This window comes from Schistocerca piceifrons, chromosome 1 (assembly GCF_021461385.2).
Source record: "Schistocerca piceifrons isolate TAMUIC-IGC-003096 chromosome 1, iqSchPice1.1, whole genome shotgun sequence".
In the NCBI taxonomy this organism is placed as follows: Eukaryota; Metazoa; Arthropoda; class Insecta; order Orthoptera; family Acrididae; genus Schistocerca; species Schistocerca piceifrons.
The window spans coordinates 1156865222-1156885069 of NC_060138.1; the positions used below are offsets into that span (position 1 = coordinate 1156865222).

Consider the following 19848-nt stretch of genomic DNA (forward strand, 5'->3'; position numbering starts at 1 on the left):
AAAATGGCGCTGGATAGCTACAAAAAATAATAGATGTATAGTACTGAAAGTGAAAGAATTGGAGGGAACTGAAGAAAACATAAAGAAAAGAAAAACAGATAACCACACTACTTCCCATTGTGTTCGGCAATAATAAATCTTCGGTTTAGTATAAACGCAGACAATCTTCGTTAGAAATGCGAGAGAATTTTGTAATAAATACGAAGTCCATTCTCCAAATTCCAGTACTGGGAAAGTGTCCGTACTTGGTCCCTGAAACCCTTGCAGACGCCTATGTATGGCTGAATGTGGAAGTGAAAACAGGTGCCAGCGAATGGCCTAATTATCGGGAATATCAACAGGGTGTCATCTGATCCTATTGTGCGTAGCCAACAGACACGCATCAGCTGTGCAGTAAAGCTTCATCTACCTATAAACTCGGCGTCTCTGTTCGGTGCATGTCGAGGGGCCTTCATACCTACATAAGCGATATCTTGTTCTATTCAGTTTGCGTAATGAGAGAGGGGCGAATAACAGTCTATATGCCCCTGTACGTGCCCTAATCTCGCGTACTGTATACTCATGATCCCTAAGCGAGGTATACAATGACCGAAACATAATAGTCGTATTATCCAAATACAGGTTCTCTAAATTTACGTAACATGGTTTCTAGAGAACTGCGCCGTCAACATTCCAAAGATTCCCAATTGAGGTCCCTCTGCAATTCCGTATATTTGTCCGAGCTCTACTGTTATGCGTAACTGCTAACCACTCAGAATTCGGGAACAGTACTCTGTAATTTTTCGCACTAGCATCTTGCATCGAACTACCATTACAGAAGATCTATAATTTCTGATAACCCTTCCAACGAATATAATGTGTTCCATTCACCTTCCACCATACTGACTTCGCACTGTTGTTCCTTTCCATATCTATCCCTGCATTTTGACCCATCAAAACCGTCAGTTGTGTCATTTAGATGCGGTGTGGAGGGACAAAGGGTTAGTACACCGCTACACCGGCCATTGTTCGCTTTCTACAAATTACAGCCGCATCTTCTCATTCACGTAGCTCATCAGTTGACATCATGCGGCTGAGTGCATACCGTTCCGAATCACCCACCAAGGAAAACTCCCAGGTAGTATAGGGAATCGGACCTGGTTCCCACAAATAGCAACCAAACATGCTGACCACTAAGCGACAGAGGTGGACCCATTTAACATCGATTCTTAATGCTGCTGGGAATGCGCTACGTAACAAACAGAGCTAAGCATCTAGAATGGGAGGAGGTAACGAAGTGAAACCTCAGGGGTTCAGAGGGCATGCGATGCTATTTCAGTGATTACAAAATCGAATCAAATTTACAAAGAACTTGGTAGTACGAGCCCATTTATCAGTATGTGCTTGTCCCCCCCCCCCCCCCCCCCCCCTCCCTGGTGAGGCTGCATTCTCTGATTCTTTTCGGAAGGCACTCGTAAGGCCATTGTGTCCTCTCCTGTGACAAGCTGGCCAACTGTAACTGTTCCTTGATATCAAGGTTGCTGACACTGGGATGGAGCTGGAGCTGACGTCCGATGTGATCTCACACGAGTTCTATCGCCGATGGATCTGGAGTTCTAGTTGGACATGGGAGTAGTCCAACACTAGGTAGTCAGTTGACAGATACACGTGCCATTTGTGGACGAGCATTGTCCTGTTGAAAAATGGCACCACGATATTGTGGCTTGAGAGATAAAATATGAGGACGCAGGATGTCTGTAACGTACCGTTGTGCCGTTAGAGGTGCCTCAATCACTACCAGTCGTGATATGAAGTCATACCCGACGGATTCCCACGGCATGACGCCAGGGGTAACACTGCTGTGTCTCTCCAAAGCACTAGAGGGAATCATTCTTGCAAAGATATAACACAAGCGACTCTGGCAAAGGGCGGATTTTTCTGGCGCGCGGTGTACCTGTTCAGCCATTAACGTGCTCGTGTCTTAAGCGCCTACGGACAGTGTTTGAATACAGTGAAACTATGAATGTCGACAACATGTAGAACATGGACAGCCGTAGCAGAGCGTGGAGTTCAGAGGCTTCCTGACTCGGTAAAATTAGAAAGGCGACCACTTGTGGCAGATCTGGTGAGAAAGTGCACTGCTGTGGCTGGCACAAGGGATTCGAAGCACATCGTTCTGTGGACATTGTTAAATATGTCGCTTTGCGGTAGATGACACATGTTCCCCTGCCGACACAACGGCGTCGTCGATTACGAATGCAGCCAGTATGGAATCGTCTAATTTGGACCATGCACCAATGGAAACATGTTACATGGTGAGATGAATCCCGTTTCTTGTTACAGCATGTCGATGGTGGTGTCCGGATACCTCATATCGAGACAATGGCTGCTCGAAACATGTACCACACCATGAACGCAGGCCCTTGCCACAGTATTAAGCCACGGAGGACATTCACATGAGCTTCCATGGAACCTGTGGTAGTAATCGAAGGCACTATGGTAACTATGGGCTAAATGAACATTATTGCGGATTACCTGTATCCCTTAATTCTTCCCCGATGTCGATGGCACCTGCAGCAGGATAAGTGACCATATCACAAAGCGAGAATCATGCAAGTGTAGTCTGAAGAGCAAAACTGACATCATGTTAATGTCTTGGGCAACAAATTCACCCATCCGAATACGATGGAGCAAATTTGGGTCGCTATAGCGTGCCAGCTCCACGGCTACACACCACGGCCTCTTAAATTATGGGAAGCGTTTGGCCTGTGCATAGACTTCTGGTGCATTACACCTCCAGAATCCTACCAAGTATATGTCGAATCCATACCATAGTTTGGAATGACGCTAACTCTTCACTAAACAGTCTCTTATTTTTATACTGTAGGTGTTTTTCTTGTCACAGTTATTAGCTAACCTAAAGCAAGGAGATCAAGCATGTTATCTGTCTGTGGATAGTGTAAAATTTGTTCTGTACTTGATGGTATTATAAAAGTTTCGTTTCGTAGTTTATGAAGCAGAGATTGTCGACCAGCACAGCAGCTGTCTAAAGGAGCCTAGAAAACCTACCAAAAACTACAGTCGGTCTGACTGGTGTACCAGACCAACGGTCGTTAAACCGTCACGCAGCTCCATTCTGTGTTAGACTCACCTCTTCGCCCAGACAGCTAGCACGGTGCGTGGTGAACTATATTTCAGGTGCGTTATTTCTATACTGGAACTATAGAGGAGCGAACTGTGTGGGCGTTATTTACAATCACGCCGTGAAACGTCAGAGTGGTTGGGGACACAGAATAGTTCTACAGCAATACCACAACTGTTGGCTATGTAGGTTTACGATGTATAGCACTACAACGTAAGTACCGTTTCTTCACACCTGCTCTACGGGTCCAGGTGAACACTAAGGTGCTAGCGGAACCTGGGGAGTGCACATAATGGTCCAGTGCTGGGACGCAGCGCCGAAAGGAACCCACGTACGTGCTTCATGAGGTGCAGCACCATGCCGTTCCACTCGCCAGTGATGGGATCCTGGGCGCCGTACTTGCGATCAGGCACCAGATCCAGGATGTAGTCGAAGCCCACGTCGCGAGCGATGCGCTCCAACAGGTCCACGCAGAATCCGTAGAAACGATCGTTCCCCGTGTAGTTCTTGCCGTAGTGCATCATCACGTACGGGATCTCCTGCATCCCCACATCCATTACAAGGGACATTTCACACAGAAAAATTAGGATAAACTTCTACACATGATACTCCTGTACTTCCTCGGTGTTTAGCAGGATTCTGAATAAAAAGGTTCGTCGCCTACGATCTGATACTGTGTCTAATTAAACTGTATGGAACTAGCCTGACGTTTGCAGCTGTACGTCTGTTGCTTCCAAGAAAACGTTATGATCTTTTGGAGAAAGGGCCAATAAAGAGGAAGCGAAAGAAAGATATCAAGTTGAAACAGTAGCTGATGAAGCAGAGTTGGAAAGAATATTCTCAAGCAAAAGAAATAAAGATAGTAACAAACAAACACAGCAATAAATCATCTTAACATTCAAATAAATATAAAAATAAAGGAATTGTTCATCTCTGATCTTCTACAGCTGTATTCTGGATGAAATCGTAAGAATCTAGAACGAAATAATATCTGAACATAGAATTTCACAAATAATGCTAGAGGAAAAGAACGCAACTATTAATGTAAATTTCTAAGTTAAGACTGCAGAGTCTCCCAGTGGTATCACTGGATAAGAAGTTCTGGCGTTTCCAGCCGCGTTAAGTGATTAACATTAAATACAGACACTTGACGCGGCTGTATAACTCAAGACCATTTTAAATTACTCAGCATTAGCTGATGATGTCGTTCTACTCCTGGTAAGCTTAAAGACTGCGTAGATCGTAGTTAGTCTCTTCGTGGAGGTAGCCAACAAAACAAATCCAGGAAAATCTGTATAGAAAAAATTGCAACCATGAAAATTCTCGAAATTTTTAATAACAGGATTTGTTCAAAACGGTGTACAAGGATATTCTAAAGTCTTTGCCGAAATGGTTCAAGAAAATGGTTTAGAAAACTCTTTCTCAGACAAAACGATACGTGTGTAAATGCCTAGCACTGAGTTACAAGTTAAATGATCTAAAAATACTGTATTTTAAAAAGAGAATTAAATTCAAAACGCTGCGTTCATTACAAACGATAACTCAAGGGAATTGAGAGTTAATGTTGAGATATGTCACAAGAAGGGATACTTATATTATTCAGTCATATGCATAAAATGGGTGACAAGAAGGGAACGAAAAACATGTTTCGAAACATTTGTCGAAAGAAGTTAACAACAAGCTATATCAAGAAAATAATAACGAAGAAACACATATTGTTGTTGTTGTGGTCTTCAGTCCTGAGACTGGTTTGATGCAGCTCTCCATGCTACTCTATCCTGTGCAAGCTTCTTCATCTCCCAGTACTTACTGCAACCTATATCCTTCTGAATCTGCTTAGTGTATTCATCTCTTGGTCTCCCTCTACGATTTTTACCCTCCACGCTGCCCTCCAATGCTAAATTTGTGATTCCTTGATGCCTCAAAACATGTCCTACCAACCGATCCCTTCTTCTAGTCAAGTTGTGCCACAAGCTCCTCTTCTCCCCATTCCTATTCAATACCTCCTCATTAGTTACGTGATCTACCCACCTTATCTTCAGCATTCTTCTGTAGCACCACATTTCGAAAGCTTCTATTCTCTTCTTGTCCGAACTAGTTATCGTCCATGTTTCACTTCCATACATGGCTACACTCCATACAAATACTTTCAGAAACGACTTCCTGACACTTAAATCTACACACGATGTTAACAAATTTCTCTTCTTCAGAAACGATTTCCTTGCCATTGCCAGTCTACATTTTATATCCTCTCTACTTCGACCATCATCAGTTATTTTACTCCCTAAGTAGCAAAACTCCTTTACTACTTTAAGTGTCTCATTTCCTAATCTAATTCCCTCAGCATCACCGGGTTTAATTTGACTACATTCCATTATCCTCGTTTTGCTTTTGTTGATGTTCATCTTATATCCTCCTTTCAAGACACTGTCCATTCCGTTCAACAGCTCTTCCAAGTCCTTTGCTGTCTCTGACAGAATTACAATGTCATCGGCGAACCTCAAAGTTTTTACTTCTTCTCCATGAAGGTTAATACCTACTCCGAATTTTTCTTTTGTTTCCTTTACTGCTTGCTCAATATACAGAATGAATAACATCGGGGAGAGGCTACAACCCTGTCTCACTCCTTTCCCAACCACTGCTTCCCTTACACGCCCCGCGACTCTTATAACTGCCACCTGGTTTCTGTACAAATTGTAAATAGCCTTTCGCTCCCTGTATTTTACTCCTGCCACGTTCAGAATTTGAAAGAGAGTATTCCAGTTAACATTGTCAAAAGCTTTCTCTAAGTCTACAAATGCTAGAAACGTAGGTTTGCCTTTTCTTAATCTTTCTTCTAAGATAAGTCGTAAGGTTAGTATTGCCTCACGTGTTCCAACATTTCCACGGAATCCAAACTGATCTTCCCCGAGGTCCGCTTCTACCAGTTTTTCCGTTCGTCTGTAAAGAATTCGCGTTAGTATGTTGCAGCTGTGACTTATTAAACTGATAGTTCGGTAATTTTCACATCTGTCAACACCTGCTTTCTTTGGGATTGGAATTATTATATTCTTCTTGAAGTCTGAGGGTATTTCGCCTGTCTCATACATCTTGCTCACCAGATGGTAGAGTTTTGTCATGACTGGCTCTCCCAAGGCCATCAGTAGTTCTAATGGAATGTTGTCTACTCCCGGGGCCTTGTTTCGACTCAGGTCTTTCAGTGCTCTGTCAAACTCTTCACGCAGTATCTTATCTCCCATTTCGTCTTCATCTACATCCTCTTCCATTTCCATAATATTGTCCTCAAGTACATTGCCCTTGTATAAACCCTCTATATACTCCTTCCACTTTTCTGCCTTGTCTTCTTTGCTTAGAACTGGGTTGCCATCTGAGCTCTTGTTATTCTTACAAGTGGTTCTCTTATCTCCAAAGGTCTCTTTAATTTTCCTGTAGGCAGTATCTATCTTACCTCTAGTGAGGTAAGCCTCTACATCCTTACATTTGTCCTCTAGCCATCCCTGCTTAGCCATTTTGCACTTCCTGTCGATCTCATTTTTGAGACGTTTGTATTTCTTTTTGCCTGCTTCATTTACTGCATTTTTATATTTTCTCCTTTCATCAATTAAATTCAATATTTCTTCTGTTACCCAAGGATTTCTATTAGCCCTCGTCTTTTTACCTACTTGATCGTCTGCTGCCTTCACTACTTCATCCCTCAGAGCTACCCATTCTTCTTCTACAGTATTTCTTTCCCCCATTCCTGTCAATTGTTCCATTTTGCTCTCCCTCAAACTCTCTACAACCTCTAGTTCTTTCAGTTTATCCAGGTCCCATCTCCTTAAATTCCCACCTTTTTGCAGTTTCTTCAGTTTCAATCTGCAGTTCATAACCAATAGATTGTGGTCAGAATCCACATCTGCCCCTGGAAATGTCTTACAATTTAAAACCTGGTTCCTAAATCTCTGACTTACCATTATATAATGTATCTGATACCTTTTAATATCTCCAGGATTCTTCCAGGTATACAACCTTCTTTTATGATTCTTGAACCAAGTGTTAGTTATGATTAAGTTATGCTCTGTGCAAAATTCTACAAGGCGGCTTCCTCTTTCATTTCTTCCCCCCAATCCATATTCACTTACTATGTTTCCTTCTCTCCCTTTTCTTACTGACGAATTCCAGTCACCCATGACTATTAAATTTTCGTCTCCCTTCACTACCTGAATAATTTCTTTTATCTCGTCATACATTTCATATATTTCTTCATCATCTGCAGAGCTAGTTGGCATATAAACTTGTACTACTGTAGTAAGCATATGCTTTGTGTCTATCTTGGCCACAATAATGCGTTCACTATGCTGTTTGTAGTAGCTAACCCGCACTCCTATTTTTTTATTCATTAAGAAACCTACTCCTGCATTACCCCTATTTGACTTTGTATTTATAACCCTGTAATCACCAGACCAAAAGTCTTGTTCCTCCTGCCACCGAACTTCACTAATTCACACTATATCTAACTTTAACCTATCCATTTCCCTTTTTAAATTTTCTAACCTACCTGCCCGATTAAGGGATCTGACATTCCACGCTCCGATCCGTAGAACGCCAGTTTTCTTTCTCCTGATAACGACTTCCTCCTGAGTAGTCCCCGCGCGGAGATCCGAATGGGGGACTATTTTACCTCCGGAATATTTTACTCAAGAGGACGCCATCATCACTTAATCATACAGTAAAGCTGCATAACAAGAGGAAATAGTAGATGGAGAAATTCTTAGTATAAAAGGGTGATACATGGAATATACGAAGAAAGGAATGAAGGGATAAAAACTAAATCAAAGCTACCTGAGAAGAGTAAAATTAAACACAGTGAAAATATAACGAATGTGTGAGAGAAACGTTGAAATAACGACGTAATGTGATGAACTACACTGAAGCGCCGAAGATACTGGTATAGGCATGCGTATTCAAATACAGAGATATGTAAACAGGCAGAATACGGCGTTGCCGACAGCAACGCCCCTATATAAGACAGTATCTAGTGCAGTTGTTAGATCACTTACTGCTGCTACAACGGCAGGTAATCAAGTTCTAAGTGAGTTTGAACGTGGTGTTATAGTTGGCGCACTAGCGATGGATCACAGCATCTCCGAGGTAGCGATGAAGTGGTGATTTTCCCGTACTACCGTTTGACGAGTGTACCGTGAATGTCAGGAATCCAGTAAAACATCAAGTCTCCGATATCGCAGCGGCCAGAAAAAGATGCTGCAAGAAAGGGACCAACGACGACTGAAGAGAATCGTTCGAAGTGACAGAAATGCAACGCTTCAGAAAACTGCTGTATATTTCAAAGCCGGGCCATCAACAAGTGTCCATTCAACAAAACGTCATCAATACTGGCTTTCAGAGCCGAAGGCCTACTCGTGTACCCTTCATGACTACACGACACACGCCCTTTACGCCTCGCCTGGGCCCGTCAACATTGACATTGGACTGTTTATGACTGGAAACATGTTTCCAGGTCGGACGAGTCTCATTTCAAATTGTATCGAGCGGATGGACGTGTACAGGTACGGAGAAGACCACATGAATCCATGGACCCTGCATGCCAGAAGTGGACTGTTAAAGCTGGTGGAGTCTCTGTAATGGTGTGGAGCGAGTTCAGTTGGAGTGATATGGGATCCCTGGTACGCCTAGATACGACTCTAACAGGTGTCACGTACGTAATCAGCGTTCAGAATTGCTACATAGGGGCTCCAGGAACACTCTTCTGAGTTGAAACACTTCCGTTGGCCACCAAACTCCCCAGACATGAACAGTATTGCGCATATCTGGGATTCCTTGAAACGAGCTGTTAAAAAGAGATCTCCACCCTCTTGTACTCTTACAGATTTATGAACAGTCCTGTCGGACTCTTGGTGTCAATTCACTCAAGCACTACTTCAGACATTAGTGGAGCCCATGCCACGTCGTGTTGCGGCACTTCTGCGTGTTCGTGGGGGCCCTGCACGATATTAGGTATGTGTACCAGTTTCTTTGGCTCTTCAGTGTATATTTGGAGCGTTCAATGCACAAGGCATTATCATGAGAATAAGAAATAAATTAACACTGCCTCTTCTGATGTCGTGTACGACAGTAGCAGTGTTAAGTTATCGGATAGTGAACAAAAGGCAAAGCATGTGGTTCAGAAGGAGATGATGATATAACGGGTTGACACATCGCCGAAGGATGTTGGCAACTTGCGTCATATTCAAAAAAATGAATCTCGATGACTCTGATAACATTAACACATAACGGAAGAAAACGTCCATTAACACGCACATGGTAGAAGTAGGAATCAACAAAAAATTCCGTGAGGCATCCACGATGGAGAAATTTATTTCCACACTCATGCACCGTCGCGGACTGTTTGTTTACACATACTCTGTGGCATCAATGTCAACAAGGAATGCACTTTGAACTATTGAAATGAAGCAGTAATATTTCAGTGGAAAGTTCCTGCAGTGCTACAGGCGTTATTTCTGTCGAATAGGATTAGTAAATAGATCCCCTGCGTGTTATGTAGATTGATGAATAGAACTACTCTACTGATACATTCGATGAATGTTTCTAGGCTGATGAATTCTAAAATAATAGCACTACAGTTTCTTGATGAAGCTTATAACAAAATACTTTCATCAGAATTGATCATTAGTGTTTAGGTGTTCTAAAAGTGACATAAAATCAGGAGCAGGTTGCTGTAAAGTTTTCTCTACAAACGTATATTCTGAGTTGAGGCTGTGTTTTGCTGAAGTTAATCACTTTTGGTCCCACAAATAAATAAAAAATAATTTCCATCCCCTGTTTCCGATTAAAGTTTACAGGAGGTTCTGCAAGCTAAATGGTGGGATCGGCAATGATAATGAAACAATAAATGAATGTTTAAATAAACGCAAACTGAAGATTATGGCCACAACACTCGTAAAATCTTCGCAATATTTCAACATCGTTTTCCAACTAGAAACCAAAGTGTTTTGCCTTGTTATTAGGACAATAGAGTGAAAACAAGTGGCGTACCAAGCAAAAGATTTCACACGAATCCCAAGCTGTTGGAAAGATTGCAAGATAATAAAGGGATAGAAGGTATTTGAAGATGTCAAATAGGGGGAGGAACATTACGAAAAATTAAAACAATGATGAAAGAACTGCAGTGTTATACTGAACGTCATTAACTTCAATAATGAAGATTAAATTTTCGTGACTGTAGATTATACTTTCCGTTAGCCCTCGACGTGCAAGTACTGTCAACTTGTGTGAGTAAAGTTGGAGAAGGCAGGTCACAAACTCACCAGTATTGTGATGACGACCAGAGTGACGTTCATGGTGCCCGGGTCGAAGAAGGCGGCGCGGTCGGTGATGTTGACCCCGGAGCCGGGGCTCCACTCGCCGACCTTGACGAGCGCGTGCTGCTTCAGCTTCAGCAGGTCCAGCTTGAACTGGATGCGCCGCCCTTCTTTGAACTCGATCGGCCCGCTGAGCCCTTTCAGCTCCACCTGTACACATGGGAGCAGCTTTACTTTTTTACAGCGACGTAGCAATATGCATTCTTGATGATTCCTTGAACTTCAGTTACTGAAGTGATGATGATTATGATGATGAATATGGTTTGTGGGGCGCTCAACAGCGCGGTTATCAGCGCCCGTACAAATTGATAATCTTTTCACGTCCCACTCTCACCGTTTTCCTGAATGATAATGATATGATGAGGACAACACGAACACTCACTCCTCGGGCTGAAAAAATCAGCGACCCGGCCGGGAATCGAACCTGAGATCCCGTACTCTAAGGGCAGCAACGCTAACCACCAGACATGAACTGCCAACATTACTCAAGTGTGATCGAAACGTATAAATACTGATGGTTCCGCCTTACAATCGAGGATCACTTGAGCAAGTTTACAGTATGAAGCCCAGTTTCGGGTCCATTTTTGTGTGTGTCTTAAAAGTCCTAATCCCTCCCCCACCGCTTCCCAGCCCACCTCCATCCCCCCTTCCCTATCATTCCCCAAATCACACTTTCGATTCCTCCACCCCATTCCCCTCCTCCTACTCCTCCTCCACCCTTCCTCCCTCCCGAGTGTGTAGTGCACCTCACTTGTGTTACTGTGTAACACGACTTTAACTGCATTATTTAAGGGGAGGTTTGCTATCTTTTTGGTTCAAAAAATCGATTTATATTAAATTGCATTAATGGATCCATAAAACTGTTTACAATCCACCCCTGAAACGGTTTTTCCGAATACGGAACGGAAATGTTTGTTATTCTCGGGTAAACAAAAAAATGCACCTGCCTGAAATCGGCCTTTTTCATGCACTAGTTTGTTTCGGGAATTTCGACTTTGCAGCCGCGAAAAATTATTCTATGTTCTTGCCCATGACTAAAAGTGATAAAGTGATCAAGGAGCTTACGACGTACTACGGCTTGGCAAGCCGACGGCATTCCAATTCGGTGGAACAGATGAAGAAGGCAATATGGGCAACGTATTTCCACAAGTGGTCGACGGATGAACACCCACAACACCAAAATTGTCCGGCTGGAAAAACTAGTTGGTGCAAGTGGCGCATTGCAGAGGCTACCGAACATATGGACGAATATCTACACGACCAGCCGTTGTCCAAAGAAGTTCAAAAAGTGATTCATCCGATCTACGAGGCCCTTTCGGAGGACAAGTTATTGTACCGGTGCTTGGGAGGAAACACACAAAATTCAAATGAAAGTTTGAACGCGTGTGTTTGGAAGTTAGCCTCTAAGTATTTGCATACTGTTGCGAAGACTGTGGAGATGGCGACTTTCCTGGCAGTGAGCAGCTTCAACGAAGGGTATTCCGCAATTCTGGGACTCTATTCAACGCAGTTCGCCAAGCATTCGGACGACCACCGGATCCAAGCGGCCGAAAACCGCTTGTCACCGGTCGTACGAGCGGCTCTGTAGCAGCGCAGGATGGTCCAGGTCGAGCAGAACGTCCTCTATGAGGAAGGGGAAGGACTAGTTTATCGACCCGGAATTGCAGATTGAACGTAAGTTGCATAATACTGCATTTATAAGTAGCCAAAACTTTAAACGCGTTTTTCTCGAAATGACTTTTTTTATCACGCGGTATGGTAACTTCAAATCTACTGAACCGATTCGCATGGTTCTTTGTTTCCGACGAAGCTAACTAAATTGTGTAGGAGTTGTACCACTTTTATTCCGATCCATCGACTATAAATATTTTTTACTTGGCTGACGAAGTCGAGAAATCGATGAAAAAACCCTATTTTTTCCAATGGCCGCCATTTTGTTTCCTATGCTCGAAATAACACAAACGAGGTACAACTCCTAAAAAATCTTATATGCTTCGCTAACGTCAACTCAATTTTGATTTGAGACGAGCCGGCTCAGCTGTGACTTACCTCGCGTGGAGATCTACATCGAAATTTTGTTTCGTTCCGGCGGCACTTCCGCCTTTGCTCTTCAACATTTCCGATCCAAAAAATTCCAGTTTGTAGAGGAAATATCAATAAACATTTTGACCAAATTTGACATTAATATCTATAACACAATCAGAGAACAAAGTTCTCAAAGACCATGTTTTTTTCGGGCCAAAGATGGTCAACCTCCCCTTAATCAATGTACAGAACGGTATTCCTATCAGCAGCGCCTATCATTTTCGTATTAATGAGTCTAGTCATAGCGTAGAAACTCTCACAGAATAACACTAAACATTGCTCCAAACCCATCGTTTCGACTAAAGTTTTTGGAAGGTCGGTCTATATCGAAAGACAACGGCCGGAACTGGACATCTCTTCTCAAATTTACCTAATTGTGAAATGGTTTGGTGAGTTACAAGAGTTCACGCATCCCTCATGAGTAGCTAATAAACGAAGATAAAAAGAGCAAGTTACACACATAACTGAACTAGAGACAGGTCCGTGCAGGAGAGAAAACGATTCTACAGGGCTCTGTAGGAGAGAGAACGATTCTATACCCATCACGAATTGAATAGTTCAAATTTATACGAGACCTGGATGTCGTCAGATCTTGTGTTACATGTCGGCGTGATAATCAAGCGTAGGGGAGGCAACATCAGCGCATCATCTCCGAGGTCTGGTAACCTGTTCGCTTTTCACAAGCCAGCTTATCAAGTGTATTCAGCTTCGAGTGTAATACTGTAGAAAAGGGATTAACAGAAATTGTGTACTCTCTACTATATGTTGTATAGTAACTAGCAGAGTCTCTGTTGTGCTGAAAGAAAATGATGACCATTATGATCAACTGTTAGAGTTTGGGTCTAAAATCTCTGCTGTGATAAAGCAAAATATTATGACCATTATGACCAACTGTTTAGCAGCGTTTTCGTCTATCTTTGGAAAGCAATACACTAGAGATTCTGCAGTGCGTGGATTCGATAAGTCCTTTGTAGTTATTCCGAGAGATGTGGCACAAAATGTGTAAAGACAAGGTTGCAATTCTCTAAAAAATCGGGCCCGTCGACCGCCTGAGAGCAACCGGCAACCGATTGGGTCCTGATTTGTACATCGGGTTCCGATCATACCAGCGTAGTGGCCATGACATAAAGTTGAGTTCACTATAATGATCCTCAAACCATTGCAAGACGGGTTTGGCCTGTCGCATAATCAGTTATGTAGGTAGAAGATATCAGGCAAGAAGAGATACTGGTACTCCGCAATAATGGTCACGCTGTCCGCAGCTGCATCGTACATTCGACTACTACCAAAGTTTCCGTGGAAGCCCAGGTAATGAACCCTCCCCCCTGCCCTCCCCCTCCCTCGCCCAGATCGCGAAACAGTCAACATCGGCCTGCGTCCCTGGCGAGGTGCATGTTTCGGGCAACCTTTCGCCTGAATTACGCCATAGCTGGATACGACCTTCTTCGTCACCCAACAAGAATGGTGATTCACCTGACTGGGCGACATGTTGCAACTGATTCACGATTCAATCTCAATGATCCCGCGACAATTGCAATCGTAACTGGGTCAGCAAGGGAACACGATGATGTCAGCTGCTGGGGAACTTCATGTTTATCAATATAGGCAGAACTGTGTGCTGCAAAACATTTTGGCAAGCACGTGCATTGTATTCTGTCGTCAGGTATGCCGCAGGATCGCTGCCTATTCTTATTTACATAGCGAGCAAGTCTACGACCAACACATTGCATGATGCTTAGTTCAAAATGTTCAGATGTGTGTGAAATCTTATGGGACTTAACTGCTAAGGTCGTCAGTCCCTAAGCTTACACACTACGTAACCTAAATTATCCTAAGGACAATCACACACACCCATGCCCGAGGGAGGACTCGAACCTCCTCCGGGACCAGCCGCACAGTCGATGATTGCAGTGCCGTAGACCGCTCGGCTAATCCCGCGCGGCATGATGCTTAGTCACTGCCCCTAAATCGATCTAGTGGCATTCAATTTCACGGTGGGCGGTGGTCGCAGTTTGAGGCTCATCAGCGTATAAAGACGCAGTACATCGATTTCGTATATAAACCGTCGTCATCAAACTGTCATTGAGGACAAAGCGTTAGTATTAAGGTGTCTCCGCCGAATGCCATGTTTTATAATAGCGAGCAGACAGGTAACGGCGTAACAGATCAACCTTAAACTTAGTTCTCCACAACAAGAAGCGAAGAACAGTCACAAGAGCCGATCCCCAGAACGTGGTACATAAGTAATCCAATGTACCTCGTCATGTTTGACGTCTTCACCGACGGCAGCGACATTATACACAGGATAACCGTATTACGAAGCCAGACATGTGATTTGACGTGCATGATTGGTGAACTCATGTTCATGTCTTGGACTCCAAATTCGCCTGCTCTGACGAACGCATACGAACACATATGGGATGTAGTAACTCAGTAACTGTTTGTACGAATAAGCTCACTACACTACAGCTCTGCAGCGTAACGAGCGACCGGAGGTCACGGTTCCCTTGTACCAAAATACTCGCAAAATAATTTCGAAATAACTCCGAAATTTTGGCGGTGGACTTCGGTTCATCGCGTGAACATTGTTAACCGGGTCATTAACGTGCAACACCAACAGCAAGTGTGACTACGAAGAATGACGTGTACTCACCGAGTTAATGTAGTTGATGAGGCTGAGGCCGCCGTCCCATGGCACCTCCTCCTCGCAGGAGACGTTGGACAGCCGCAGGGTGTGGCTCTGGTCCAACGTCTGCAGACCGATGGCGAACACGTACACCGAGTCGTACATCAGCGCCGGCTCCGCCTGAAAGCCGGACAAGTACGTGGGAAGCGGCGTCCTCAAAGTTATGATCGTGTGTAAACACAGTGTATTAAGGAATGATTACACTTAGTTTACGGTGGGGGAAGTGAAGAAAGTCTATGCAAACGCGAAACTGTTAGATATTCAGTGCGTTGAAACTGTTTATACTAAGTATAGAAATACTATAGCTTTTCAGGTGTACTCGGACCGCGTCCAGGAAACAATGATTCCGGAATGTCGTACTTGTATCGGTTTCTAAAGTTAAATATACTTTTCATTCTACACCTCTAGAGGTAGAGCAGGCTGTTAGTGATCTGATCCACTGTTGAGTCAAGGTGTTTTTTAAAGTCAAGGTGTTTTTTAACCAAATACCTGGTGCGCTGGGAGTGAAGTTGAGAGAATTTATATTGATACTGTTGGAGATGGGATAACCAGTTCTGATATTTACCTTACTTCGAAGGAAAACCTCTCAAGCACAGTGTTCGGTTCCCAGGGATAAGACTAGTTTTTAACTGTGGCACAGTATGTCCTAGACAAAAATATGAAATCATAGGCTATGCGCAGGCTAAGTTCATTTCATTCTGTGTTTAAAAAGAAAAGGATACACTTGCTCGACTTGTGCAATACACAGCAGGCAAAGCGAACAAGTGACCTGTTAAAAGTGGCAGACAAACCGCCTTTACAGTCAATAATTAAGGAAGAAGCGTACATGCAACTATTTTTACAAGTGAACCACTGTCAGACTCTTCGCGTCTGTACGCCAATGACCTGCATAGTGGAGAAAGTGGAGTTTAGTATTTAGCGTCCCATCGACAACAAGGTCATTAGAGACGGAACACAAGCTCGAATTAGGGATGGATGGAGAAGGAAAGCGGCCTTGCCCTTTCGAAGGAAGCATCCCGGCATTTTCCTTAAACGACATACGGAAATCACGGCAACTGAAATCAGGGTGGCCGGACGTGGATTTGAATTCGAAAGATACTTAATTATTGAGGTGGAAGGAAGTTACTTCTGTCTTCGTGGTGTTGGGCCTAAGCGTTTATTTACGGAAGTATGCTTTCAGGGCAGACAGATCGGATGTCAGGGTTTCTTCCATTGTATCAAAATCGGTGTGCCTTGTTGCAATGGCCCAGTCATCAGCGTAGCCAAACTTCCTACACGCTGTTTCTGGCATGTCAGCGATGTATAAGTTTAAAAGCATTAGGGCTAATACCGAGCCTTGAGGTAAGCCATTTTGAAGGAATTTCTGGCTGCTGGATCATACTGTATTTGATTACTGGTCAGCCAGAAAGTGTTTCACTTTCGGACGAATTAGAGCAAGTTGAGATAGCGTATGATCCAACTTGTTCTGATATGGAGCATTATTAAAAATGACTATGTTTTTAAAATGTAATCCTGGATAAGCTGTGTCTCTACATGCTTTTTTAACTTTTTGCTGTTTATTACTGATTGATTGACAACGCTTTGCTCTTTTAGCCACCTACATTACCAACCGGCTACAATGGGCATAACGTTCCACCAACATCTACATCTACATGATTACTTCGCAATTCACATTTAAGTGCCTATCAGAAGGGTTCTTAGAATCAATTCCAATTTATTTCTCCACAGTTACAATCTCAACACTTAAATCATTCTGCGAGAGCTCTGATTTCTCTTATATTATTATAATCATCATTTCTCCCTAGGTAGGTTTGTGTCGACAAAATGTATTCGCAATCGGAAGAAAAAGTTGTAGATTGAAATTTCGTACAAAGATCTGGCCACAACGAAAAATGCCTTTGTTTTAATGATTGCCACCCGACCTCGCGTATCATTTCCGTGGCGCATTCTCTTTATTAATTTGCGATAATACGAGGAGCGTTCAACAAGTAATGCAACACTTTTTTCTGAAACCAGGTTGTTTTTATTCACGTTTCCAATGCACCGTATTATTCCCCACACTTTTGGCCACTAACCCCTATTTCTCAACACAATATCCTTTCAACGCGACGACCTTACGCCACCTTATTGGAAGCGCCTTCATGCCCACAAGGTTTCACTGTGTTGATTGATGTCGGAGGCAACGTCTTACGTGACGAAGTTCGCCAAAAAAAAAAAAAAAGAAAAAGGTCGAGATCAGCTCGTAATGCGCAAGTAATTCCGCGCAGATGGTCTTTCGTCGCTCTTTATGGTCATCTGTTTGGCGGCAAGGAACCCAGGAGGCAGACAACTTTGAGAACCGCAACTGGTGGACGAATGTGCCACCACTGCCAACAGGGACGTCCAGCTGTGCATCGAGGTGTTTGATTGTGATTCGTCGATCGCCTAGAATGAGTGTGTCCACACGTTCCCACATTGCAGGAATCACAGCTGTATGCACGCGCGAGATCGGATAGGTTTGCAAGACTTTGTTGCAACGATGAGAGACGCCTTGCCCAAAGAATCACCGTACTTTAGTTCCCTGCCATGTCTCCGTAAATTTTCTGCAAGAGCCTATGAATATCTGCGATCCTCTGGTTTTCCTCCAGAAGAAACTCAATAACAGCTCTCTGCTTGGAACACACCTTCGGAACAGGCGCCATTTCGAAGAATACGTATAGCGCCGCACCGATCGGAACTTCACGAAACTATAAAGGCTGAAGCGGGAATATTCCACGAAGTCCCACAAAAAATTCCCCATTTTTTCAACTGAAACTTTCCGAGAAAGAAAATGTGTGCATTACTTACCCAACACCCCTTACATAAAACGAGCTGCCTAGTTGCAAGTTGCAGCATTTCATACAATTATTGATCGAATTTAAAAATTTAAAATGATATCACAATCTTTTCATTAAGAGAGATAATCTTACGTTAGTAACTTAGGTGTTAAAGTTAGAAATTGTGTACACATTTTGAGCCAGCGCTCTCACGGTGATAAAATTACCAATATTATATTACACTCATCAAGTATTTCAAAATGAGAGCGCTGAGCGACTTCCAAGTAACTTATCATGTCAAACATTTTCGAAACTTTTTCTAGCTGATACCCTCCATAAAATAATAACAGGGAAACGGTTAATCGTTTAACACATTATAATGTCATATCATCCGCGAATTCGGAGATTTGCACGCATGCAGCGCTGGGAATGACGTCGATAAAAATATATTGTGAGTAAAATAGGGGACGTCACGAGCCCGTGGAACAGAGGACCATTTGGATTTTTGAACTTCCAACGTTGTCTTTCAACATACACCGGAAAACATCCGCTGTGGAGACAATTGCTAATTTGTCGGGTATAACAGTTCGGTATACTCGTGGTCGCCTGAATTTTCCAGAGTAGATTCTCCTAATAAACTTCACCACATGTGCGTGTAATATCCAGGAAGAAGGTGGCAAGTTCAATGTGGTATGCTCAGTAGCAGCAGTTGAAGTTCTTGATAAACCTTCGAGAGGAATCCGAATTATTCTGACCGTATTGTTTTGTTTAGTGTGTGTGTGTGTGTGTGTGTGTGTGTGTGTGTGAGGATGGGTTGGTATGGGTAGGTGGGTGGGGAGGCAGGGGTTTTTGAGAGAGAAAATAGGTGGGGAGGGTCCTCAATCTTCTGTTTCACTACTTGTTCAAATATCTTACTGAGGCTACTACGAAGACCTACAGGGTGACAGGGTAGTGGATTGTAGCGTTCGTTAAATGTCTGACTCTCTTTGGCGTTGGAATTACCTTCGCTTCTTTTCATTTGTCTCGGAAATAGTCACACACCAAATATGCGTTGTAAATGCGAGGCATTAGTTCCAGTGGTTTCCTTGGGTTCTTAAAATACGTGTTTGAGGTTCCATCGAGACCTGTCCACTTGGCATTGTTCAGTTTTTTGAGGTTGCTTATAACTTTGGACAGTGCAGTGAGACGTGAAGGTGCAACCGTTTCCTCGGTGCGGATTATTCAGCCATTTGATTTTTGGTGTATCCCTGTTCCCTGTCCATAAGGTCCGCCGGTTCCTGCAGGGAAGTTGATTGATCCTCCAGTGTTGTCGCCGACCCCTCTGGTTTGCACAAAGCGTCTGCTTACAGATCTTGTGGTGAGAGAATTGTTGACTTGGTATCCTATCGTCCTTTATCAGTCGCCATTCATCTCTTGTCTGTAGTAGGAAGCTGGACATCTTGTCCTCCTATGCGTCAACTTTTCTTCCACAGACACGTTCCTAAATCCCACTGGAGGCGGTGCATCTTCCTGAGATGCCGTGGGTTTCTGTTTCTAAGCTAAAGTTTATGATGACGATATTTCTGGTACTTTACTTCTTCTATCAAAAGCGGCGATTGATCGTAGTAGATTTTGTTCTAGGAAATTATTATTGAGGCTAGCATATCCTCGTTTTGTATCTTGTTGGTTATGTACTCAACTGATATTTCAATCACTTCAGTCGTGATAACGGCAACTGCAGCACATTATATCGTCCGTACTCATCCCGATCTGTCTCGTGCGTCTAGTTCCTTGGTATCGTGCTGGCTTGATGGAGTATGTCTA

At 43.3% G+C, this 19848-nt stretch overlaps 1 protein-coding gene across 1 annotated transcript in view; it reads right to left on the reverse strand.

Annotated features, from left to right (window-relative positions):
* LOC124778790 (glutamate receptor ionotropic, kainate 2) overlaps positions 1 to 19848 on the reverse strand; it is a 341610-nt gene that overhangs the window by 129635 nt on the left and 192127 nt on the right. The window contains exons 6-8 of the mRNA XM_047253668.1: positions 15218 to 15370; positions 10426 to 10629; positions 3457 to 3660 (exon numbers count right to left, since the gene is read on the reverse strand). Coding sequence (XP_047109624.1) covers positions 3457 to 3660; positions 10426 to 10629; positions 15218 to 15370 — 561 coding nt within the window. The remainder of the gene's footprint in view (positions 1 to 3456; positions 3661 to 10425; positions 10630 to 15217; positions 15371 to 19848) is intronic.